This window comes from Colletotrichum orchidophilum (assembly GCF_001831195.1).
Source record: "Colletotrichum orchidophilum strain IMI 309357 chromosome Unknown Scaffold_153.1, whole genome shotgun sequence".
Taxonomy (NCBI): Eukaryota; Fungi; Ascomycota; class Sordariomycetes; order Glomerellales; family Glomerellaceae; genus Colletotrichum; species Colletotrichum orchidophilum.
Genome location: NW_019173109.1, coordinates 34,357 through 58,850, shown reverse-complemented (window position 1 = coordinate 58,850; position 24,494 = coordinate 34,357). Strand labels below are relative to the sequence as shown.

The window sequence follows — 24,494 nt, the reverse complement described above, 5'->3', positions numbered from 1 at the left end:
TAACTGTATATTGATCTCGCGTGAAGCGGAAAAAAGGGGTTCTAACCGGAGTTTAGACAGTCAATGGAAAGCTGACATAGAGGCCCTCAGATGGCCCCTGCGCTCGCGCTGACTCGAGGTCGAATTGGGCTTCCAATCCGACAATTTGCGACTTTTTTTTTTTTTTTACCTCGGCTTCATTTATGATGTAGCTGTCTTTCTAGTTTCGTGAGAGCTCGTGGCAAGTATTATGGTCCCTTGCCTGAGGTATAGTGTCCTCGTACTCATTAAGCAAGTCAATCTCGCTAGAGAGACTCTGAATCAGGCTCCGGAATCCCAGTAACTCTGATCAGTTGAACGGAAGGCCACTTTTGTCGTCTGAGACTGGAATTCGGATCCCTCCCAGAAACTTCTAAACCGGAAGATCCTGCGACGAAGCTGCAAGGGACATTATGGTTCACGCAGCTTGAACAAGGCTGCTTCTCGCCACACTAGAGAGCCGAGTTAACCGACAAATGCCAATTAAGCCTGTCACTCATAGTCATCCCCATACTTTCACTTGTGTTTTCTTACAACGTAAACAACCCCAAACGAAACTTTAGGCGGCTATTGCCCATGAGATACAATATGAGAGGACTATTCGTTGGAATCCAAGCTATACTTTTATCGTATTATTAGAGATGAACGAAAAATGCCATTAACTAGGACGTGATTCAAACAATTTTTCGCGTTCTCATTCGGATTGAGAAGACGGCTCTTTATTCAAGTGCCCCAATGTTTACGAATCAGAGAGGAAAAATCAAGCCTTATACACTTACGGAACTATTGTGCTTCTACATAGTAGTGGACTCTTGGATTTCGAAATTGCGAGAAACTACGATGAATACCTCATTCCGCCTGTCTATAGTGGTGAACAAAAGGTTTCAGAACCATTCTACGTCATTTAATGAACCAGGGATCAGTTGATGATGGTCTGATCTATCCCAAAGCGTCGCCGTCAATGTTGGAGGAGATGGCAATATTGAAGACTTGGTGTTCGACACCACAGCTCTCGCGCAAAACGCCGTCGACATCTGCACAGCCACAATGAAACGAACCAAGCCACATATTCTCCACCACCCGAGATCCCTACCTTGCGCCTCGGCTCACCACAGTCTTCTCACGGTTGGAGTCTGGGCGGGCATTTGGGGCGGTTGATGTCACATCCGTTCAAGCTCGACAATCAGCGACCAACCAACAATCAGGCTGTTGGCAACCACCACCGCCACGACAACCCCACGAGAATCTTCCATATTTACCTTCGTTTCGACTCACGCTCGCGAGACCGAACCCTCACACTTTCGCTGCAGACATTACCATGCGCTAGAAGCCGATAATCTCCTCCTTTTGCGAACTTTATTGCGCCGAGGGCTCTAGAGCTCCTGCACACGAGACACCCTCGCATCTCACCCGCACCTTCAACCCCCCGAACCCCAACGAACCAACAATCACCACCTGAACCCCCTTTGCCAGCCACCCAATATGGCCAACGTGGGTCCTTCCCCGGCTGGACCCCAAGATGGCGAACGCCGCTGCTTCATCTGCCTCATGGACGAGAACGAGGTGGGCGCCTCCGAGTCGGCCTGGGTCGACCCGTGCCCCTGCACCCTCGAAGGCCACCAGGACTGCATGATCCAGTGGGTCACGGAGCTGGAGCGCGAGGGCAAGGAGATTCGCTGCCCGGTGTGCAAGGTGACCATCAACATCGACGAGCCGTACGACCCGGCGCTCGCGCTCAGCAACCAGATCTACAAGTCGTTCAGCAGGGTCTCGCCGGGTCTGATCCTCGGCGGGATCGGCGCGGGCACATGGGTCAGCTTGGCCATGTATGGCAACATCGCAGTAAGGGTGTTTGCGGGTCCTGAGGCGACGTACCGCTTCTTCTTCAACGACAGAAACCCGAGAGGCGTGCCCATGGTCAATTGGATCCATGTCGCGATCCTGCCGGCCATTGCGCCGGCCCTGGTCCTGGGCTCGTCGTTCCCCATTGTGGGCAACGTCTTCTTCATGCCTGCGGCTGCGCTGGTGAGTGCCATTTTTCACGTAACGCTGATTTCCATGGAAACCTGACTGACGCGATCCAGTATGGCGTCTTCCACATGGCGAAAGACGACCATTTCTTCTCCTGGCCTCCGTCCCCCCAACTCGCGGCAGCGAGCTTCCCGTACATCAGAGCTGTATATAACAACCTCTGGCGCGAGTTCGTCTACCCGTACGAGAAGAAGTGGGAACGCAGAATCGCCGGACTCCCCGAACCCGCGCCCCAAACGAACAACAGACCGAACGGTAACCGCCGCCGTCGGGGTAGGAACAATGACGGCGCCAACGAAGCCGCGAGGAACGTCGGCCTCGTGGGAGGTATACTTGATGCGGCCATCGACATGCTGGATATTCCCGACGTGGAGATGGAAGTTGAGCTCGAGGAAGTGGATGTGGGACAGGAACACGACATCGTCAACCTTGAGATCCATATCGAGGAGATTGACGAGGCGAACGCAGCGGAGCAGGAGAACGCCATCGGGGACATCGCCGTCGCCTTCCCCGGCCAGGTACCCCAACGCGGCGGAGCCCAGCAGGCAGCGGCAGCGCAGCAACCAGCAGCACAGCCGGCACCCGGAGCGCCGCGCCAACGCGGCATCCAGGCCAGCCTCAAGGACGTCACAAACGCGATTGTAAGCACGCTTCTGCTCCCAGTCTTCTCAGCAGCCATGGGCGAGGCCATCCGACTGGCGCTCCCCAAGCGTTGGACCTCGCCCGCGGGCACCTTTGGTCGATTCAAGATACGGACGGGGTTGCTCCAGGAGCAGTGGGGCCGGAATCTCGTCGGGGGCTGCATGTACGTTGTCATCCGCGACGTCTTCCGGCTCTACACCAAGTACCGCCTGGCAAAGAACAAGCCCCTGCGCAAGATTCGCAACGTGGACAGGCGGAGGAACCAGACCTCGTCTACCTCTTCCCAGTGAGACCAAAAAAACAAAGAAAGAAAGCGAAGCATGTTGTAGCGACAGTATACACCAGCATATCAAACGGCGTTGACGGACAGGATAGGAGGAGTGGATACCTTTTTTTATTTTGTTTTCTGTATGACTAGATATGGCTTCGGCATGGCGGACAGCGAGGACTTTTTCTTTCAATCTCCACAGGCTATTACCAAGTTTGCTTTCATGACCAGCCTGTCTGGTTTTTCAGATGGGAGTGATGCGGACGACAGCGAAGTACCTAAGCTACCGATGTGTGCATTTATCTGCATACACTGCATGATTGCATGAAGCCAAGATAAAATGCTCCTTTCCCATTCAGCGGGGTAGCCGATACGTCCCCCTCCATGGAACGGCCGCCGCTTGACACCCACCCAGCAGTCCCTTCCCCCACCTTCAGCGCGGCTCGCTGGAACCTTCCAGCCAAACACACCCGACCGGGCGTAAAAACGTGGGGAGTGACGCGGGCACAGCAGCCGCAACCCAACCGCCAGTCGTAACAAATGCGGACCCTCCCCCCCCAAAAAAGCCAACGCGACCTAAGCTCTTGTGAACGTTGCCTTCCACCTTCTTGATACCCCGTCCGTCCTCGTGTTGAACCCTCAAGACCGTCTCCCTTCCATTCGATATACCCACGTCCTCAACAGGTCTCACATCGTCAAAATGGTAAGCTCCCAATCCCTTCCTAGACTCCATCCCAGAGGGGGGGTAACAGAAAAAAAAAACGGCTAACATTACCCCTCCTCCCCAGGCGACAGTAACCTCCAAACAGCGCCTCGCCGTCGCAATCTGCGAATTCCTCTCCACCTCGGTCAACGACGGCACCCTCCCCGCCGACGACAAGGACTCCATCGACGTCGCAATCCAGTGCATCGCAGACTCCTTCAAGGTAGACCCCACCGACAAGAAGATCCTCGCCGAGGCCGTCGGCGCCCAGAACCTCTACCAAGTCTACTCGGTCTACGAAAAGCTCAAAAACACAAACACCTCGGCCGCCCCCGCCCCCGCCGCGGCCTCCGCCTCCAAGACCGTCACCGAAGAGGATAAAAAGGAGGCCGAGGCCCTAAAGTCAAAGGGCAACGCGGCCATGGCCTCAAAGGACTACCCCGCCGCCATCGCCCTCTACACCCAGGCCCTCGCCCTGAACCCGGGCAACGCCGTATTCCTCTCCAACCGCGCCGCCGCCCACTCCGCCGCCAAGGACCACGAGTCCGCCAAGGCCGACGCCGAAGCCGCCGTCGCCGTCGACCCGGCCTACACGAAAGCCTGGTCCCGCCTCGGCCTCGCCCGCTTCGCCCTGGGCGACGCAAAGGGCGCCATGGAGGCCTACGGAAAGGGCATCGAGTTTGAAGGCTCCGGCGGCAGCGAGGCCATGAAGAAGGGCTTCGAGACGGCCAAGCGCCGCGTCGAGGACATGCAGGTCGAGGAGCGCGACCTGCCTCGCCAGTCGCCCGGTATCGGCGGTGGCTTGGGCGGTGGTGCGGGTGGTATGCCCGATCTGAGCAGTCTGGCGAGCATGCTCGGCGGAGGCGGTGGTGCCGGCGGCGCGGGTGGCGCGGGAGGCATGCCCGATTTCAGCCAGATTATGAACAACCCCATGTTTGCGAGCATGGCCCAGAACTTGATGAGCAACCCCGAAATGATGGGCAACCTCATGAGCAACCCCCGTCTGCGCGAGATGGCCAACAGCTTCGGCAGCGGTGGTGGCATGCCTGACCTGAACGCTCTCATGTCCGACCCCAACATTGCCGACATGTAAGTGTCCTCGCCATTTGAAATAAATCTACGAGTAGAGGAACTGACAACTTTTACTAGGGCACGCAACATGATGGGAGGTGGAGGTGCACCCGGCGGTGCGCCCGGCGGAGGCGCCGGTGCTGGCCGTGGAGGCTCGGCTTAACCTCTTTTCTTGGAAGATCACAATTCGTTTTTCCAAGATGGTTGCTGTTGAAGAATTAGAGAAGCTCAGTCGATTGCCACTGTGGCCCACTAGATTTACCCTAACATCGACATATATGAAACACCGATGCATGAATAGAAGACAACCAACGGCCCCATGAGACAAACTTCGTCATATAAGGTCAGAATCGTGCGTGAGATATACAGTCGACGGGTGTTTGATAATTAAGCATGTTCATCAAGCTACCGATCCGTCATAACCATACAAGCCATTCTAGTCTAAACTACAAGAACCCGCCTAGTCTGTTCTGAGCTTTTCCCATCCAGTCTAAAGAAACCTATCCGTCGCCAAATTTTAGTTGCTTTTGATGAGAAACACAATGCTTTGTGATAAGCAATGGAGCGCCCCCGTCTCTTTTCACACATGCCAGCTTGCGCAGACTTCCTTCTCTAAATAATACCACAGGATTCGGCCTCAAATAGCCCGTAGGAATGAGTTGAGAATTACATACCGTCATGTTACACTGGGCGAGTGCCTACTAACCCCAACAAAGAAAATATGTGGTCTGGCGAAAGAGGGATTGTAGAGTTGCGAATTTTCAAGGAACAACGCCGTGAGCATTAGACTAAGAGCCAGTTGCACCAGATGTCTCGGGGGCTTTCGTGTGACCATGGCGGCCACGTCCACGTCCTCCACCTCGATGATATTTTTTTCTTTGTCCACGATGGTGGTTGGTTTGCTGTGACTCACGAGCAAGCGAGCGTGCTGGTAAGTTCGATTGGGTCACCTCCTTGAGGGGGGATGATGAGGTGATCGAATTGGTCGCAGTTGGGGCATGAGGTCCCGCAGATAAGTTTTCCTTGGGTTGAGAAGCAGGCGTGCCAGTAGGTTTCGGGCTCGGCAATCCATTGCTGATCAAATCCTTGGGTACAGTGATGGTCATTGGAGAAGCACGATTCTCCTGTCCCAGAGTGACAGCCTTCAGCTTCAGGACCGGTGCAGACACGTGGCGTACCTCCTGCAGATACTCAGTTTTGCAGTCGGCTTTAACGGACCGCGAAGAACTTACAGGAATGGATACGTCACTGTCATTGCCACTTTGGTCCATCGCATCCGTGTCATCACCAGGCTGTCCTTTCGAGTCGCTCATGGCGTTGAAGCGACGGGCAGTAGCATGGGGAGTCCGAAACTGAGAGAGCTCGAGCTTGATGACAGTGTCCACAGAGTCGTTGTCTGAATCTTGCACCTTGGTATCGTGTCGATCACGTGGCATCGCCAAGCCGTTGAATGATTTCCCTTCAGAGGAATCATCCATGAAGGGGATCCGACTAGACAGAGAACTCGGTCGAGCACAGCTGCCGGCTTGAATAGTCACAATGTCACCTGTAGACCGTGGGGAGGAACCGTCATCCGAAGAAGTAGCGCTCGCCCAATTCACGACCCGCTTGGGAGGCTGGCGAATGGGCGAGACGTGTGGCTCCCCGGATTTGGGCACAGCTTGGCGACTGGGAGATGAAAAAGAGACGTTGGCAATGGGTACTGACTTAGGCGTAAATTCGGGTGCCACGGGGTTCAATCGAGATCCCTACACAATTAGTGGTTAGAATCTGCCAAAGACGAATCTTCAGCTGACTCTACCTCTTTCTTGTGATGACCAGGAGTCTGGACGCCCTCGTTTCCCCTACTGGCCTGAGTCGGTGTTGTCGCGGAATCCTCGGAGCTCTCCGACGCGACAGCATCTGTGCTGCCTGAAGTGCCGTTGGGCTTTGGGTTCTCAATGCTGCTTACAGTCGATTTCTTGCTGGTGGCTACATCATCGTCCTGGGGCTTCAGGAAAGTTTGTTTGGACCACAGGTCGGCATATCTTCCCTTGGCGTTGACGAGGTCAACGTGATTGCCCTGCTCGACAACTTCACCATCCTCGATGACAACAATACGATCGGCGTTCATGATGGTTGAAAGTCGATGGCTGTGTCCAGTTAGCACCTTGACCTGAAAACTCTGGTGCTAGGGAAAAGCATAGTGGTGAATCATAGAGGATTGAGGAACGGGGAAACTTACGCGACAATGAAGGTGGTCCGTCCCTTGCAGAGCTGCATGAATGACTGCTGGATCTTCTGCTCTGTATCGGTGTCCACTGAACTTGTTGCTTCGTCCAAAAGGACGATCTCAGGCTGCTTGAGAATTGCCCGTGCAATAGCAACACGCTGAAGTTCGCCGCCGGAAAGTTTGCTGTTCTCGATCAGCTGTACATCTATACGCAAGAACTGTGTTAACTTACATTCCTCTCTCACCAACGCGCGTATTATACCCATCGGTGAAAGTCATGATCTTATCATGGATGGAAGCGGCTTTGCATGCTTCAAATACCTCGTCGTCAGAGGCGGTGATCCTTGCATATCGAATGTTGCTAATGATCGTGTCGTCAAAGAGTACAGGATTCTGCGGTACCAGTCCAATGCGGTCACGGAGGCTGTGCAAGTCAACGTCGCGAACATCCTGTCCATCGATCAGGATGGATCCTTCGCTGGCATCGTAGAAACGGTTGAGCAGCTTCAACATGGTGGATTTGCCAGCACCAGTAGCGCCAACAAAAGCCACAGTCTGGCCCCCGGGAACAGAAAGAGAAATTCCGTTGATGATCTTCTTCTTGGAATCGTACGTGAAGCTCACGTCATTGAAATCGACATTGCCGCCAACGAGCTTCAGGGGCCGGGCTCCCTTCTTGTTCACGATAGTTGGCTCCTTCTTCATAATGTCCAGCAACCGCTCGGCGTCGATCAAGTCGCTTCCAATCTTCTTCCCCAGGCTTGCCATAAACCTCAGGGGAGAAGTGAGTTGTGCCCAATACATCAAGAGCATTGTCAAGTCACCGGGAGTGGCCTTGCTGTTCTTGATCCTGTACACAGCCAGTATCGCGCCGGCCAGAAGACCGCACAGAAGAACCAGAGATTGGAATGCTTGCGCAGTGAACCATCCAAGACGTACACGCTTGGTCCAGTCGATGCGAGTATGAATTGCCTTGGAGTAGCGGTCATCTTCGTATGTCGTCTGATTGAAGGATGCAACCGTGTGCCAACCTGTGATTCCAGTCTGGCGTACATAGTGCTCGGCGTACTGGGCGTTCAGATGGGCTCGTCGGCGTTCCTTCATCACCGCAATCATCTTCGTAGCGATGAATAAGAAAAGCGTGCTTGTCGCCAGGGTGATGAGACCTTCGTAAGGCCCCAGAATAACCGAGAGATACACAACGGCAACGACGAGGTCGATCAGCATGGGGAGGGCTTGGAAGCAGATAGATTCCAAGAGGTCGGAAACACTCGACCCGCCATACATGGCCAGGCTGATATCGGATGTGCTCTTTGAGTCGTGAAAGTCAGCCGAGAGATTCAAGATGTGTCGGTAAACGGCGGTGCTCAGAGCACCGTCTGCATAGACCTCGAGAGGGAGGTAGAGCCACTGTCGCAGAAACTCTATACCGGCATCTGAGGCAGCGATTCTCAGGAGGCCGTAAACAGCAACGCCGATCCAGGCACTGCTGAAATTCCGATCCTTGAGCTGATCGACAATGATGCCAAATTGACGCGGGATCAATAGGTTGAGAGCATTGCCGGCGAGCAGGCAAAGGCCGACGAGAACAAGACGTAGCTGCAGGGGTTTCTGTCCTACAGGCCAGATGTAGGGAAACAAAATCTAGAATGGTGTTAGACAGGTTTGGATGTGGGAAAAGCAACGGAGCAGGGCCAACAACTTACGGCGAAGCCCTTAATATATGTGAGCCAGTTGCCCTCTTCCTGAAGGCGCTTTTCCATCTCCTCCTGTGCCTTTCGCTGGCGTTCGGCCCAGTAGGACTCTGGCGGATCGCTTGTGGTTCCATACCCGGAACCAGAGCTCTGGCTTCCATTTCCTGAACTGCTAAGTCGCGATTTTGGGTCGTCCTGACCGAGAAGAGACTGCCGTTCTTCATCCGTGGCCTCCTCCTGGCTAGCTCGGATACGCTGGACAACGTAGACAGAAACAATGGTGAGGAGGAGGTAGTAGCGGAGACCAGCGAAAACGAGATGAGCGACGCGGCAGTGTTCAAAAGTGCTGGACCGTTTGAGGATGAGATCCGGCACGCCAATTAAAGGCTCAAAGGCCAAAGAGATGAGCCACGAGCCCCAGTACGGTGTCCATACTGGATGTTCCGTGTCAGTGAGGAAAGCCAGTTGAGTACCAAAGACAAGCACGCAGGACAGTAAGCCGATAACTTCATGTTCCTGGCCAATCCATTCTTTAAGCAGGATGGATTGTATAGCGATGACGGCAATCTGGGCGACATAGGTCAGGACGAAGGCGACGAGTAGGTTGAGGATCCATAAGCGAGGGATGAACTCTTTGCCTGGGCTATTGGCGGCCCGGAGGGTCTGAAGAGTGCATACAGCAATGGCAGAAGCAACGGCGAAATAGGTGAATGCCAGTGCCGGATAGAGGTAGTGAAGGCTATCGAGCAGTTCTTCGGGAGACGCCATTGCGGCAGACGTTGGCGAGGGCGTGTGGAGCAATGGTAGATCCGCAGGACGACCAAACAGCTAGAGAGAGCACCTGGGGGTGAGTGGATTAGGTAGTTGATGGAATTACCAAAAAGTGAGAGGCAACTAGCTGACAAGTCGACAAATGAAAGTTGCAGAGATTGCGAGATGCTGGGGGGAAGACAAGTGACGGGTGTCTGATGAGAGGGCCGCCGGGAGCTTTGGCCAGGGATGGATGGAGCTGTGGGTGATCTGATGTCCAGAGCGCGCCTTAACAGGGATGGCGCCAGACGGGGAAGACGGGAAGTGCTTCCTGCCAGACGGAGTTCTGTTTCGTTTCCTTCCCCAAGTTTCCCATTCAGCTTTGCAGCTTGCAGGGCGAAGCAAGGGTGACGATGGAAGGGGATGCGTCGAGTGGACCTGAGCGGGCAGAAGTACGTTTCGGTGGTTGCCTCCAGGCGGGTTTTAAGGTTGGCGATGGGGAGGTAGGATGGATGATGCAAGCCGAAGCAAGACTAAGATGGCCTTGATCGCCTCTAGAAAGACGGTGTTCAAGGTGACGGTGGAAGAGAAGGCATAAAGAGGCACTGGAGGTGCCGTACGTGGATATTAAGGTAATGAACAATTACCGCGCTCCGGGGACGTGTTTGTAGCAAGTGATCCCAGGCTCTGGGGAATGGGGAGAAAGGACAGGAGGGTGGGGAGGACGGGGAGGATGAAAAGGAGGAGTAAGGGGCGGTGAAAAAATGAATTGAGCCTTCTCCTTGTTCTTGTTCTTTCCTTCTGTTGGGAGAATGTAGATGCGCGCGTCGAGTCGATGCAAGGCCAGGCAGCTGGGCACCGTCTAAGCGGAGGGAACGTGAACCAACTGCTGCAGCTGGAGCGAAGACGTCTCAGAACGAGGGAGGAGGAGCTGCTGGAGCTGCAGGGTTGCCAGATCTCTCCTTCCCTTTTCCGCCCTTCCGATTTGGTGAGGTAGGAAGCAAGGTACCTCTTTCGGACGAAAGAAACTCCCTGGGTCCCTTTGCCTTGGTGTACGGATACACCTTCGGTTTGTCGGTACCTAAGGTACGTAGAGAAGGTAAAGTGAGGTAACGTGTGGTCGAGGTACCTCGCAGAAAGTGCAGGAACCGAAAAACGCGTCTGTAAAAACGGCAGGCACAGAGTTGTCGCACGTCAGCCAGTCCTTCGGTTCCTTCCTGTCCCTGAAACCAGTACTGGCAGGCACGCAGGCCAGGCAGGTACTTCGAAAATTCTGTCCCAAAATGCAATGGTCGCGCAGGCGTGCCGGGGGAAGGGTTGGGAGTTGGGAGTTGGCGGGGGAAACGGGCAATGGCAATCCCCAACCGTCTCTCTCGTCTCTCGTTTATTTGCTGATCGCCCTGCGTTGCTGTTTTACCTTACCTTACTGCTACCGTTGTTGCTTGCTGCGAAATGCTTGTGCGGCGGCCGGAGCCGAAATTGAACAGCGTCTCTTGTGTAACACCAAACAAGACACACCAAAAGCCGGGATGACAGGGCACAGGGACGACGCGTCTCCGATTCTGCGAGAACTCACTCCTGTCTGCTTCGTGTTGTGACAAACCCAAGGCAATTATGCTGGGATACTGGACGGGACCTTGGACAGCTGTACAGCCGTGCTCGAGCACGCCGCGATTTGGGATCGTGACCTTTCGAAACCTTGTCAGATGGCCGAGAGGGTGGAACTTTCGCCGGCCAAAGAAGAAGCACAGAAGCGACGCGGAGAAAACGAGAGAAGGTCTCGAGGCCGAACCTTCGTGTTACCCTGTCGCGGTGCTATGCTTCTCACACCCCACCTGCAGTCACCGTGTGTCCGTGGCAGGCAAGATACCCAGCAATCAGTCACAGGCTGTCGATATCGCTGCGTCTTCCCGGTGATGTTTGTTTCACTGGGTGATGAGGGGTTTGTCACCGGTGTGAGTTGGCCTGTTGCTGTCCAATGTCTGATGAAACAAAAAGGGAACAGGAAATGGACAAAACCAGACTTTGCTTCGCATACGGCCAGCTCGACGGTAGATATTTGGATCAACTGTTGAGGTCTCTGTCCTGACTCAGATGCCCATCAAGGTTCCAGATGTTGCAAACAGTTGGAATGAGACGCCAAATAAAAGAGGTGGATACACCAAGCTCCGACTGCCCAGGCCACAGCCTGGCCGGTTTGCTTGTCCAACCAACGCACCCTGTCTGTTTCTCAGCACCGGTGAATGGTGATGCCCAAGCGACAGTGAGACCGGTGTGGTGCGCTGGGAACGGCTTCACTCGTGCAAGCCAACGTCGCAGGATGGCGCGAGCCTGTCCGCGAATGCGTGCCCTGGGGATTTCGAAGGAGACGAGCCCAAACTTGGTATCATCTCGTGCGGGTAGCGGACGGGAGTTGCGGACCTATAAACCATGTCGACAGCTCCGCCGGCGCTAGCTGCATCCTCTGCCTGCCTCGGCCCATGATGTCTGGAGAGTCATCCGGTACGAGCACTTGCTGCACAAACCATGTTCCCAATGCATCGTCTAACCTCACCGGCCGGGCTGCTGCCTGCCTAAGTTTTTAAGCAGGATGAGGCGACGAACACTGAAGAGTCCCAACGGGGACGGTTCGCATCTCGCGGTCGGTGGTGCTGGTCCTCGAATCCAAGGCTGCGCGCTTGACCGGCGGCATGTCCAGTCTAAGGAATCGATGTGGAATACATCGACGTGCCCATTGGCCTTTGCACGGGAGTTATGAGAGTACGGCTTGCTTCTTCTGTGCAATGTAGTTCTTATTTTGACTCACAGGGCTGCGGCTCGGCTGACGCTGATTGAGTGGGTGTGGTGGTTGCCAGAGGCACACCTGTGTTGGGTGGGATGCGTCGTTCAGCAATCCACATCAGAGACCTCGCATGTGCGTCGCAACGGAGGACCCCAATCGACCAGTAGTGTGGAAATCCCGAATGTTGGATTACCCAGAGCCCCAGGTCCCAGTGGAGCTTGCATATGCAGCCATGCACAAGGCCGATGAACAGACATGTCCCCAGCACAATGACATGCTCCCGTGAGCAGCTCCGGGTGAGCAGCTCCGGTAAGGAATCCTGCCCAGGCGGCACAGGCTATAGCAAAATTCATTTCCCAGGGGCACACTTTCCAAATGCATCGGCATTCGTCATCACTTCCCCCCGCCGCAGCCTCGTCTCTGCCTGCCTGCGTTTCTGCAGATGTCATCATCTCCAGGCTCCAAGTCATCAGCTGCAATACTATCCAAACATTTACTGGCTTTCGATTTAGAAGCTATTCAGGACTCAGCCGGAAATAGTTATAGCGCCTCAGTTCGGTGTCAGCAACCACCAATAAGACTCTGACCACTTCCCAATATCTGAAGCCACAGCACAGGGGGCAGCGCGGCTCGGATACCTGGTACTCAGCACACGGCGTATTACCCCTGTCGATATGCAAGGTACTGCCTGTCACCATCATCTCAAGGTCATCAGCTCATCAGGAATGCACTTTGGATCGCCGCCCAGCCAATGACACCGTTTTCAACTCTGCCTGGCTGGTAGAGACCATAAGCACCACTTGCTGAGCTGATGTGAAAGTCGAGGAATGAATCTACGGCTGGTGCATCACTTCGCACTTTTACCACACACACTGTACGGCCGTGCTCTTTGTGCTTAGTGGTGCCTCGGAGCTTCAACGTGGCTTGTCCGGATAGCTTCCGCTAACCCGCTGACAGCACGTCCCGGCCCCCAAAAAACAAAGTTCACCAGAATAACCGTCCGCGTCGCAAAAAACGTTGTGGCTGGCACTGGCATCCATCCCTTCGGGCGGTTGCCCAAACCCATGCTTCCCGTGGCCATCCGGACCTGGCCATCCATCCATCCATCCATCCCATCATTGAATCTTAGCTGTCTCACCGCTCGTGATCTCTTGGTGGTATGAAAAGCAATATTCCCATTACCCCTGGCAGGATTGCAAGGGCATCCTGCTGCACCTTTGCCTACTAGCGCCCCATCTCTGGCGACATGTTGGGGTTTGATGAGCCCAATTTGGATTCGCCCAGGCATTCAATCTTCTGGGTTACTTTCGCTAGGCCCCAAGACCTGGTTGCCGAGGCAGAAAATTGATGTTGGCCGACGTTTGTAAACAAACGGCACCGATCCAAATGGACACATACGCGACCATTGGAGGGTGGGACTTCCTCATCTTATTCCTTTTCGTTTTCCTTCCCTCGAAACCCCCCGACTGCCAAGCTCCCGTTGGCCGTCTCCGCCAGTCGAACAACGTAGCTTTACCAGACGCCGTGCCTCGGCTCGAGTGTTCCATATCAGGCCGACGAACCCGCCGCTTCCCTCAAGCGCCGGTGGAGCACACAACTTCAGACCCAAAAGCCCACCAAAAACAAAAAAAGGAAAAAACAGTTGATGTCAGTCGCTGACGGGAATTGAGCCCGACGTGGCTGGAATGAGTTAGATGTCAAGCTCGTGCCTCGGCAGGGGGCACTATAAGTACTTACGGGTCGAACCCACAACCTTGAGATTAAGAGTCTCACGCTCTACCGATTGAGCTAGCCGGGCGAGCGGCTTTATTGTTGATGGAAGTGACACGACCCGGAACTGCCCATGATGCGATGTGGTGGATTCGTCCCCGACCCCCCATCTTCCCACGATGGTCGATGGAGAAGTGGGCGCCACCGGCGGTCCCCTTTTCCGACGGACACGATGTGCGGGAACCTGTGCGCGGGATCCATCCGGAGGCAAATGGCTTCCTTTTCCTAGGGCTGAGGGGTGGGCTAGGTGAGCCGGATGTTTGAGACACCACATGCCAGCGTCGTACAGAGGGATATGTGGCTGGATATTGATGGCAAGTGTGGGAACATTCCAGCAGGTTCAAGTGATTGTGCTTCAAAATCAGAAAGATATTTGGGAATCTGTTGCTCTTTCTGGGCGGGCCGCAGCTTCCCCTCGTCTGTTTGCTTGAGCTTTGAGGGTGCTTCGCTCTCAAAAGCCCCGATTTAGGTTGTCGGAAAGCCTGTGTCTTGGTCTTATGGGCCTGGTGAGGGCACCTAAGCGGAGACTGAGGCTATATTGTTCCTGATCCCAGTGAGATTGGACACCAATTCAACATGTCAACGATTCTCGTGGTTGTACGAGGAAATGGTCAGTAACATGATGGACAGCCATCCACGGCTTTCTTCACGGCTCCTAAGCTCCTGCCCCTGCTTTTAGTTGTTCGCTGATGTCTGCTGAGGCTCCGACTACCAAATCGACGGATAATATCTCCCTGTGCCAAACCATCTGAGTGGTTACAGGCACAGCAGGGGCCGGTCACATGGGTACGCTTGCGCCTGTTCCTGCCGTGTTTATCTCTGCGAAGATGGTGAGAAGACCAGTGTAAGGGTGATGCCGAGAAGCAAGATAAACCCGTAAGAGGAGCACTGCAATCGACGGACCCTATTGAAACGGGCTTTGATTAGCAATAGTGCATACTACCTGAGCTGTACAAATTCATTCCGGAAATGTTGAAATGTCTAGGGTCACGACGGGACAAGCAAAATGGTGTCACGCTGACGAGTAGACTGAGTGTCCAGGAACTTCTTGTTGATGAAAGCTAAGCAGCCATCCATCTCAAGAGCCCTAGTTCTTTTGGAAAGAAGCAAACGTTGAGTATCTTGAGCCATAGCTTATCGTCTTTGCGTTTCCATCTCGAACACCATATGCTGAAAGAGTGGCGGATGGCGTGAGACATTGGCGGTTATGTTAAGCCGTGCCAGCCATGCCGTGGGTGAACTGGTATAAACGTCCTCATCAGCCCGTCACCACGACTCACGTTAAGAGCGAGCCATTCCAAAATCCATTCAACGTCCAAAATAACCGGTATAACCATCCGAAAACCCAAATGTGAACCAGAGAAAGCCGCTCGCAGAACCACCGTTCCGAAGCAACCGCAGCCATATCAGTCGACGGCTTCGTGTGACAAGGCATCAGAACGACGCGAAACGAGACGAATCTTCTGAATGTCGAACTTCATGCTTCCAGGATCAGATTTGGCGAGGACCCAAGAAGACGCGGTACTCCTCAGCGCGCTCAATGACTCGGCGCATGTACTCGGCGTAGGTAATCGGTCCAAACACGGGACGCGAGCGAGGCGAAGGGGAGCGGCGCGGGTAAGGGGGCAGCGGCTGGGCACCGAGGGTGCGAGCTCGATGGAGTTCCTCTTCGGTAAGGGGGACTGGAGAAGGGAGGCGTGTGCCCAAAGGCAACTGGCGGAGACGTCCGGCTGGGTCCTGTGAGGACGGGGTGTGTCAGCATAAATATCAACGTGAGACTAGGAAGGAGCCAAGGACCAGGTAGAGAGGGTGGCGGGCAGGGGGCGGGGGGAGGAAAGACTGCAAACTTACGACCCAAGAGGGACCAACGCCGATTCCACGATGAAGACGGGTAGCTTGGGCGCTGAGCTCCGCAGGCGAGTATCCTCCGGCGCGAGAGACGTTGGAGACAGTCCAGCGGCGGGGGCTATCCTAGGGCATCCGGCCGAGTGACGATCCACGCGAAGAGCTACCGCCATTGTCGGAGCCAGAGCTGCCATTGCCGCTGTCGCCATCGTGTCCACCGCCGCGGCGAGCCATCTCTGCGCGGCGAAAGGCAGCGCGGCGATCTGTATCGGCACCGGGGATGGTGATCGGGAGGGAAGGACCGGCAGAGCGGGAACGAGAGCGGTCGACGGTGTTGGTACTGGCGATTGAGTGCGCCATGACGCGGCGTCTCATGGCGACGGAGGCGCCCACGACTCGGCGTCCTTCCTCGTAGATTTGCTGACGCTCCTGCTGCTGCTGGGCGACGCGGGCTTCGATCTCGGCGCGGTTGCGGGCGCGGCCGCGCTCGAACTCGTCCTCGTACTCCTGGATGCCGATGCGCCTGGCCCCCGAGGAGGAAGAGGAGGAGGAAGGGGAGGAGGAGGAGGAAGAGGCAGCGGAGGAGGCGGCGGTGCCGTTGGGCTGGACGGAAGCCAGTTAGCAAGGGACTTGAAAAGTAGGATGGGTGTATGAGGGAGAAATATCGTACCTCGGCGTCGTAGGCTGGGCCTCGCGACATGGTGTCTTTCGATTGAGTTAGCTGAAGCTCTTGTCTTTCGAGTACTCGCCCCTGGAGTATTCGCCCCTGAATAGGTCTTGGCTACATACCTTTGTTGGGAGATGGGTGTTGGTTGGTTTGTTGGTAGACAAAGCTCACCAAAGCAAGGTATGTGAGGTTGAAGAAAGGAAATCCAAAATCAACAAGACCTCTTGGGCTGGAAAATATATTCTACACGTGGGGCCTCGTGATGATGTCGTTAGGGCTTCAAAAGGGCAGATCACCCTTTACCCTACTGCGGCTTGAAAGGGGTAGGGTGAAGCTGCGGCTGTGGAGGAGGCCGAGGTGCCTTGGGGGTATCGCCATGACGATGTGAGGGTGGTCTTGTTGCCAAAATCGGGACTATGGCACGGTGACTAACGAGCCATTGAAAGAGCTGCCCTGCCTTTCACGTGTGTTGAAGGTGAAGGTGGGAAGAATCCAAATGGGAGCACGTGAGAGAGGTGGTGGTGGGTATGGATTCAATTACGGAGACTGCCTGCCTCTGTCCCTAAGGATGCAACCTGGTATCTTGAAAAGCAACGAAGACATATTCATACCTATCATCAGAGGTTGCTCTTGCTCTTCTTCTCCTCCCTCATCCGTCGATGCTCCTCGTACTTCCGCTCATGCTCAGCCACAGCAGTCTGCCCGACCTCTTCGTGGTGTTTGAGGATGAACTTCTCGGGCTGGTCCTTAATCATCTGACCCATGCCGTCCCTGAAATTTTCCTCTGGAGTGACGCCGTACGTCGGGTCTCCGTCGAGGATAATTTTCTTAAAGGCCTTGTTCAACAAGCCGCGGTATTGGCTGTCCTTGGCGTCGGTGCCGGGGACCAGGCTTTGGACGACTTCCTTGATCTTCGCACGAACCCTTTCCTCGCCAAGACTTCTCATGAGATCCATATGAAGACGCCAGAACCACGGTCCGAACTTCCCCCAGCGGGCAAAAGCTTCTTCGTGAACGTCTGACGTGAACAGCTGAGGGCGGTCGGCGTAACGGCCTTCGGCTCGGCAGCGAGGGAGGAATTCCTCAAACCAATCGCGGAAGGCGGGCCGCTTCAGCAAGCGCTGTTTGTTCTTGCCCTTCAACTTCTTCCTCGCGGGCCCCTCCACGCTATCGACGTCCATATTGCCCATGTCCTCTAGTTTCTTTGGCTCCATGACCATCTTCGGGTTGGTCGCGTCGGGGTTATTGTACCGACCATGGTCTGTTTCGATGCAAAAAAGACGACAGCTTGCAATGTACTCGTACATCTCAACTCGAGTAGCAAATGGCTCTGAAAATCGTGCAACATCGAGGCCCAAGAAGACGAGGACCTCGGCAGGATCCCTCGAGAGATGCACCTTGGGCCACTTCTTGCTGTATCTCTCGAATCGTTCAATGTTGTTGTTCCGTAGTGACATGGAGTAATCGTCGACGGTCAGCCCGCGTGGCTGGATGATGGTCTGCAAAATACTCCAAAGATCGCCGTGGGCATGCTTGAACAAGATCCATTGTAGTTGCTGTAGCGAGTTGCAGATGATCAAGTCGACCTGAATATATCTTTTTGGCTCGTTGCTAGCCTCCGCCTCAGTCTCTGTCACCGGCCACGGGATGGCATAGTTGTCACCGACATTGTTGTAGATTGCGCGTTTGGCGCCGAGGGCGGCAAAGATGGCCTTGCGTGCCTCCTCTTTAGACATTATCGAATGGCCTGGTGTTCTCTCTTGTCCATCTTTCTCGTCATTGACCATCTCGAACCACTCTTCGTCAGTTTCCCGTTCTTCTTGTCGTCTAGACACTGGCTCCGGTGCTGACTCCCCACCGCATTTCCCGACGAAAGGCGCCCTCTCCCAGATGACAAGGATGTCAATGTCGCCATAGTCTTGTTTTTCGGGGCCTTCAATAGGGCTGGCTACACAGAGGAACAACTCTCGCAATGCAGCAAAGCAATCGGCCTTGGCTCGTTCGTATACTTTGGCAGGCATTCGCGGTGTGTCTAGGGGGTCATCCCCAGAGGTGAAAGCAGAACCTCCCATATCGGAAGTGTTGGGGCCAAGTCGTCCGTGAGAGCTTGGTCAAGTCTGGACCTAAGTCTCTTTGCATAGCAGAAAGTGCGTGGCTCCTAACTTAGATGAACGTCGCTGTTTGCAAGACACACATCAATCGATGACCGCGAGAAGTAAGACCGGTGAAGAAGAACACCAAGCTTCTCCAAAGACCAAGATATCCTGCACAGCACTGGATATGAAATTTGGGAGGAAGTCTTCGAAAAAGATTGAGAAAGTCGATGCTTTGAAAAGCGAATTGAATGGTGGAGAGACTTTGGTGCTCAGGCTCGGGTGACTCAGTCGGAAGTAGCTGACTCAACGGCTAGGACACCGATGTATCTGGCATCTAAAAGGGGAACGCAAGGTCAGCTATACGAAGAAGGTGTTTTCCGCAACAGGGCGGTTATAAATTCTTCAGTTTGAACGAGATGAGATGCGGAAGCAGCCAGCTTGTTCGTGCCTCCATTCGGCGGCCAAGGCAGAAGGAAGTGGAGGGGTCGCACTCCACTCACTGTGTGGAGTGGCAATGGCCGGGTTGGACGCACAGTGCGAGGCAGCCTCCTTCAGGTACGTAACGCAAGCAAGCTCGATCTTCTCAACCTGCTCTCAAAATACAAGTCCAGGACTCAGGAAAAGCATCAAGTTGCAGCTGGTAGCAGGAAATTTTGTTTCTGGAAACATCTCTCAGATTTACAGACGCTCCAGGATGTGTTCCCTCGACTGCTTTTTTTTTTTTAAATTATAATATCGAAAGCAAGGGGACTATCCCAGTACCTGCTGTTAGGGCCTTTGAGCCTAAGCCCTGCGAATTTTTAGGCCCCGACGTTGGTTCATCCAACATTTGATAGACTCGCTTGCATTATTGCTATTGAAAGTTGGCTATATTTATAGTCTACTTGCTTGCCTCCTTCGAAGCAATCACGGACTTGATGTGCACTTGGAAATTTCCCTCTTGTGCAGCAAAGAAGCTAGGGTAACATTAGCTCCTATCCAAATTTGGTGCTCACACAGACATGTTTCACTGACCTTCTGATCATGAAATTGACTCTCTTGATGCTCGCCGTATTAAGCGGCGCAGTATCATTCTGGACCCGTCCGCGGTAAGTAGGCACAAACTTGCTAATTGGCATAACAACCCTCTCAACCTGACCGTCAGTGTGATTCACCGCGGGAATCTGGAAATCAAACTCCCAGCTGACGCCAGACTGCTCCCTGCCGTCGATGGGTGGCGGAATCGTGTCCTTCAAGTTGAACGTATACTTTTTTCCGTCGGCGAAGGGAATCTCGAGGGTGATTGTGTCGTACGCAGAAATGTCGAGGCCCGGCCAATTGTCGACGGTCCGCTGGGACGCGAAGCCGGCGCCGCCCAGCGTCGCGTAGTCCAGGTTGCCGTGGAAGTTTGCAATGGACTCGGAGAAAGGGTTGCCGGCGGCGCCGGCGGCGATGATGTCCAGCGTCGAATGACTCGAACCGTTGCGGACCGTGTCGTCGGAGGCGACCCACTGGCTCTTGTCCCACGGCGTGAAGAGCGCGGCTGAGGACAGGCTGCGGACGGCGGCGGGGATGTGCATGGCTGTTGGTGAACGGGTGGGAGGCTGATAACAAGGACCGATGAGCTGCTTAGTGTGAGAAACGAGTGACCGAGTTGGATCGTCACTGGGAAGATTGTGCATTGGAATCAACCAGATGGGCGGGCATGTCAGTTATTAAATGCTGGATCGTCGCTGTTCGTATCCGCTTGTGATGTTTATTAAACTTTTGTTGCCAATACTCAGGCTCCTTTCTGGCGCGCCACTCGAGCTCCGGTCCATCCCATCGTGGGCCCATTTACGTGTCAAACTCTATTATCGCGTTGGTTCTCATCAAACTGGCGGTTCACCTGATTAGTGGAAAGGTAATGGATCTAGGATCTTGATTCTTGTCGGGAGAAAAGCACAGCCGCGAGCCGAGCGCGCCGATAGTGCCGAGAAATCTGGCTTTGTCAACTCAGCCATGGCAATTGAGCCCCCCTATAATGGCACATTTATAATGTGTACGGATACTCCTAAACTCATTCAGCCTTGACTCGCCATAACGCCATCACCGGGTACATGTTCCACGGGCTAAGGCACGTAGGCAGACAAAGCAGTCCTTTTTTTTTTTTTTTCTAGTTTCCTTTTCTTTTTGAATACCCAAAGTCTAAATTCCCACGGATTCAATTCAAGCTGAGAGGGCTTGGCGAGGAGTATAAAAGGCGACGGAGGCGGACTAATCTAGTCCTCTGCAACCAATGGCTATCTTGATTCCAATATCGGGCAATTTTCAATATCCTCATCAAGTCATCTTCCAAAACTATGCCATCCGTCAGTAGCAGGTGCCAAGCTGCTTGTAGGTATGCGCCTGTGATCCATAGCCAATTCACTTTAATGCTACTTAATGAGTCACTATTAATCAATCGATTGCTTTGTTGCACTTCCGGTCTGGGCTGGATGAAGATGGTTTCTGAAAGTGCCAGGGACCTACCGGAGCTCACTAGGCGACAAGTGGGGCCAACCCGGTGCGCTACGGCAGCTGCTCCGACCTCCTTGAAAGGGCAACTGACTTCACACCACTCTCGCCTCGTGCTTGGGACAAGAATCCGGACCAAAACATCTCGCTCGGCCACGTCGCCATCCTTTCTTTTGACATACCCTACTACCTTTAATAGGGGTTTTGACCTCGCCTGCCTCGCTTGTTGCCTTACAACTGGGCATTGTACGGGAAGGTCCATTCCTTTTCGGCTTACGCCCTCTTTCTTCCCTTCTTGTCTTCCACAAACACCGTCTCAAAGGAGGCAAGATCTCAAGAGACAATCAGCTTCAACATAATCCTTCCTCTACTCTCTACCTTTGCTTACCATCATCTACGACGACGTCGGGCACCATCCACTGATCCTCGTCGTCACTGGCATCTTTTTACATACACCGCCGCCGCCCTGCTCAAACACCATCACTCAAAATGCTCAAGGTCTGCGATTTCCGTCTAGACGCGCTCTGGCTCGCCGCGGATGTCAACAAGAGAGCCGCAGCTGAAAACAGGTCTGCGGTCGTTGAAATGTGAGTTTTTTCCTCGATTCGATGCCTGTTCGTGTTCTGATACACCTACGAAAGCCGCGAGGACGAGTTTGTCCACATCAACTGTGGAGATACCTTGTTCGTTGTCTTCCGCGACATCATCACCGCAGGATCCATGTTCTTCGAGGCCGCCCTTTTCGGCTTCTTCCGGGAGGCTCACACCCAGGAGATCTCCTTCGACGACATTGACGCCGAGGCCCTCGACTTTTATTTTCAACTCACTCACGGCTGGTACTTTGAGATAAAATTTCTTGGAACCAAGGTCGTACCTTTCGCTTCATTCGATGGTCTCATCAACGAGAACCAGCCCGAGGCCTTCAAGAGAGCACACCTGGAGATTCCTAAAGTCAAGCTCAAGAAGGTAGCCCAGGTCATCATTCTCTGCGATCGTTTTATACACCGCTCGCTTCTCTGCATCGTGAGACATATGTTCTTAACGCTGCTCACTCGCACCTGCAATCTCTGGAACACGCTCAAGCACGTGGATTCCGACTGGAACATGCTGTTCCACAATGACTTCATGCTCGACTACATGGCTGCCTTCGAGCTCTTCTGCACCGGCCACGACGACGAACATCTTATCAGGAATGCCCTCACGGAGAGCTTCTACTGGTTCAGCAAAAACACGCCGTCTCTGATCAAGCATTTTTGGGAGATCATGAGCCCCGAATTCATCGCCCAATGGAATGTGCCCCGGTATATTGAATGGGATCCAGACGACCATGTTATCTTCGGGCACAAATTCCTGAAGTTCGACCACGCCAGAAAATTGTTCATCACAGATCAGTTCGCTTTCGAGAACACGACAGTCTGCCACAAGAATCGCAGATTCAGGCGGGTCAGCAACATGTGCTCGACCGGTGAGCGCCTGTACCTTGTACCTTGGGTATTGAATCAACAGGACAACCAAATTCGCGTCGCCCGTCTCCGCGCAATTGTCGAGACTATCCAGCGCCAGAGCCCCAGCTGCTTCCGTACCTTCATTCCCGGCGTCGCGGCTCATCAGATCTCTGGCAAGAGTGACCTCAGCAAGCATGCTCCTTATGAGAACAAGGATCATCAATCGAGAGCTAAAAATATTGGAGGAGGCTGGGATCGTGGCAATGGACTCATCGGTGGACGCCATTACCGAGGTGGCCACCTCCAGCCTCAGCATGGCCATCACGTCTATGATGCTGCTGAAAACCATCAACACGGCCATCATTCGACCGTCGTTCGCAGTCAGAGAGGACCAAGAAACAATGACTTGGGTTAGAGATCCGGTCAGAGAAACCAGGTACATCATGCTGTCAGCGGCATTCAGGAGTTGATCACCAAGAGTGGTCACAATGCCGTTAACTATCTGCAGAGACACAAGCAGTACGGCGATCGAGGACGAGCCCAGCTTGCGACTCAGCAAGATCTTGCACAGTCTTCCCCAGCGATGCACCCGGTCCATGCGGATACACTGCAGAATCAGCAGGTCAGCCAATCTGTCGAAGATCAGCACAGGCAGTACAGCTCCGCCAAAGGCAAAGGCAAGCAGATCGACCACTTACTTGAGAGCGATGACAATGGTCAGCAGAGTAACTTCAAGAAGAAGACACAGAAGAAGAACAAGAAACAACAGGCCCTGCGTTCAGGCTCAGATACCGCAGGCGAGCCCTCTGGATCTGGCATCCCCTACCAGCCGGCACCGGCGCAAATGTCGGCTAAGGCTCGAGGCAAACAGAAGGTTGGAGCTCTCAGTATGCACACCAACATTTCCACCAATACCGGAAGTGGTGAAGCTGGTCCGTCTGGAACCGCAGGCAACCACCAAAACAACGGTGCGCTAGGGAACAATCGCCGTGGCCGCGGTCGTGGCCGAGGACAAGGCCGAGGACGTGGCGGCCACCAGGCTCACGGCAAATTTTGAAGCGCGACTTGACAGCTTTCACATTTCTAAGGATGGTCTCAGTCTCAGCAAATCTGTCACCAACAGCCTTTAGGCGTGGATCTCGCCAACTCGCTTTCTCATTCGACGCTCTCTTAAGTAGAGGCCTCGAACGTGTATGTTACTCCAAGTGCGAAGGTTTGAAAATTAGTGTTTTCGGTTTCGTTGTGTAAGGTACGGGTTATCAAAAGTTTTTGTTTTCTTTTTATGGGCTGGAGGCTGTAGCTCTGATGACGAATGAAGAATGGGTATGACGAACGATTTTCCTTTTCCGGGCCGATCCATGTGGCCAGAAGGTTGGGGGATTCAAGGTGGTGGCCTGTGTACGATAGGAAAATAGCAAATTAGCAGAAACACATCATGTTATCAGTTACCTCATTATCCAAAATCCCAAATGATCGTATACACTGCCTAGAAACTTCCTTAGACTATTCGGCCCCGCTGCCTCTCACGTCGTCTGATGTCTCGATATGAAAGCTGCAATATGCGCCCTTTCAGTGGAATCATACTCCACATTGCGGTTCTCGCTGCAGAAGACTCTGTTGAACACAAAGGTACGAAGAATTAGGCTGTCAATTTTTCTTGCGGTATTCGCAAGAGCCCCATATTGCTTCCTATTACGACGCTGTTAGCATCAGCATCAGATCCTGAATAATCTGGACCAAAGCAAGTCGTTGAGAAGTGGCTAGTGACCGGACTGAGGCGAGCCAAATGTACGTACGTAACCTAGACATCCTGCGCTTCGACAAGAAACCACCGAATTTCTCTTCAGTGGTCTCACTCTTCGTAAATTTATTTTCAGGAAATTATGCGTGACCTCAACCCATCCACTTTCGATCAAGATGTAACATCCGATCAGGAAGGCAATCATTATCAACCCCATAAGCTTACGGAGTAGAAACTAACCCAGTGAATGCGACATGAAAAGTCTGCTCTAGTCGACTATGTGA

At 53.8% G+C, this 24,494-nt stretch overlaps 8 protein-coding genes across 8 annotated transcripts; 3 read left to right on the top strand and 5 right to left on the bottom strand.

Annotated features, from left to right (window-relative positions):
* Nucleotides 1-1,500: 1,500 nt before the first annotated feature.
* On the top strand, nucleotides 1,501-2,981 carry CORC01_12439 (uncharacterized protein; the record flags this gene model as incomplete). The annotated part of the gene is made up of 2 exons (XM_022624060.1): nucleotides 1,501-2,043; nucleotides 2,103-2,981. 2 exons carry the CDS (start codon nucleotides 1,501-1,503, stop codon nucleotides 2,979-2,981), a joined length of 1,422 nt encoding a protein of 473 aa, XP_022469440.1.
* A 678-nt stretch (nucleotides 2,982-3,659) lies between these two features.
* CORC01_12438 (tetratricopeptide) lies at nucleotides 3,660-4,896 on the top strand (the record flags this gene model as incomplete). Its single annotated transcript, XM_022624059.1, has 3 exons — nucleotides 3,660-3,662; nucleotides 3,748-4,751; nucleotides 4,812-4,896. 3 exons carry the CDS (start codon nucleotides 3,660-3,662, stop codon nucleotides 4,894-4,896), a joined length of 1,092 nt encoding a protein of 363 aa, XP_022469439.1.
* A 625-nt stretch (nucleotides 4,897-5,521) lies between these two features.
* Nucleotides 5,522-9,407, bottom strand: CORC01_12437 (ABC transporter; the record flags this gene model as incomplete). The annotated part of the gene is made up of 6 exons (XM_022624058.1): nucleotides 5,522-5,553; nucleotides 5,647-6,481; nucleotides 6,535-6,865; nucleotides 6,958-7,128; nucleotides 7,178-8,589; nucleotides 8,652-9,407. The coding sequence occupies 6 exons, from the start codon at nucleotides 9,405-9,407 to the stop codon at nucleotides 5,522-5,524; spliced, it is 3,537 nt and encodes a 1,178-aa protein (XP_022469438.1).
* A 2,046-nt stretch (nucleotides 9,408-11,453) lies between these two features.
* Nucleotides 11,454-12,081, bottom strand: CORC01_12436 (uncharacterized protein; the record flags this gene model as incomplete). Its single annotated transcript, XM_022624057.1, has 2 exons — nucleotides 11,454-11,779; nucleotides 11,994-12,081. 2 exons carry the CDS (start codon nucleotides 12,079-12,081, stop codon nucleotides 11,454-11,456), a joined length of 414 nt encoding a protein of 137 aa, XP_022469437.1.
* Nucleotides 12,082-15,432: 3,351 nt separating this feature from the next.
* CORC01_12435 (uncharacterized protein) lies at nucleotides 15,433-16,486 on the bottom strand (the record flags this gene model as incomplete). The annotated part of the gene is made up of 4 exons (XM_022624056.1): nucleotides 15,433-15,678; nucleotides 15,793-15,866; nucleotides 15,954-16,389; nucleotides 16,457-16,486. The coding sequence occupies 4 exons, from the start codon at nucleotides 16,484-16,486 to the stop codon at nucleotides 15,433-15,435; spliced, it is 786 nt and encodes a 261-aa protein (XP_022469436.1).
* Nucleotides 16,487-17,070: 584 nt separating this feature from the next.
* On the bottom strand, nucleotides 17,071-18,525 carry CORC01_12434 (uncharacterized protein; the record flags this gene model as incomplete). Its single annotated transcript, XM_022624055.1, has 1 exon — nucleotides 17,071-18,525. One exon carries the CDS (start codon nucleotides 18,523-18,525, stop codon nucleotides 17,071-17,073), a length of 1,455 nt encoding a protein of 484 aa, XP_022469435.1.
* Nucleotides 18,526-19,429: 904 nt separating this feature from the next.
* CORC01_12433 (complex I intermediate-associated protein 30) lies at nucleotides 19,430-20,108 on the bottom strand (the record flags this gene model as incomplete). The annotated part of the gene is made up of 2 exons (XM_022624054.1): nucleotides 19,430-19,505; nucleotides 19,564-20,108. 2 exons carry the CDS (start codon nucleotides 20,106-20,108, stop codon nucleotides 19,430-19,432), a joined length of 621 nt encoding a protein of 206 aa, XP_022469434.1.
* Nucleotides 20,109-21,513: 1,405 nt separating this feature from the next.
* On the top strand, nucleotides 21,514-23,599 carry CORC01_12432 (uncharacterized protein; the record flags this gene model as incomplete). The annotated part of the gene is made up of 4 exons (XM_022624053.1): nucleotides 21,514-21,611; nucleotides 21,666-22,842; nucleotides 22,978-23,343; nucleotides 23,447-23,599. 4 exons carry the CDS (start codon nucleotides 21,514-21,516, stop codon nucleotides 23,597-23,599), a joined length of 1,794 nt encoding a protein of 597 aa, XP_022469433.1.
* Between the last annotated feature and the right edge of the window lie 895 nt (nucleotides 23,600-24,494).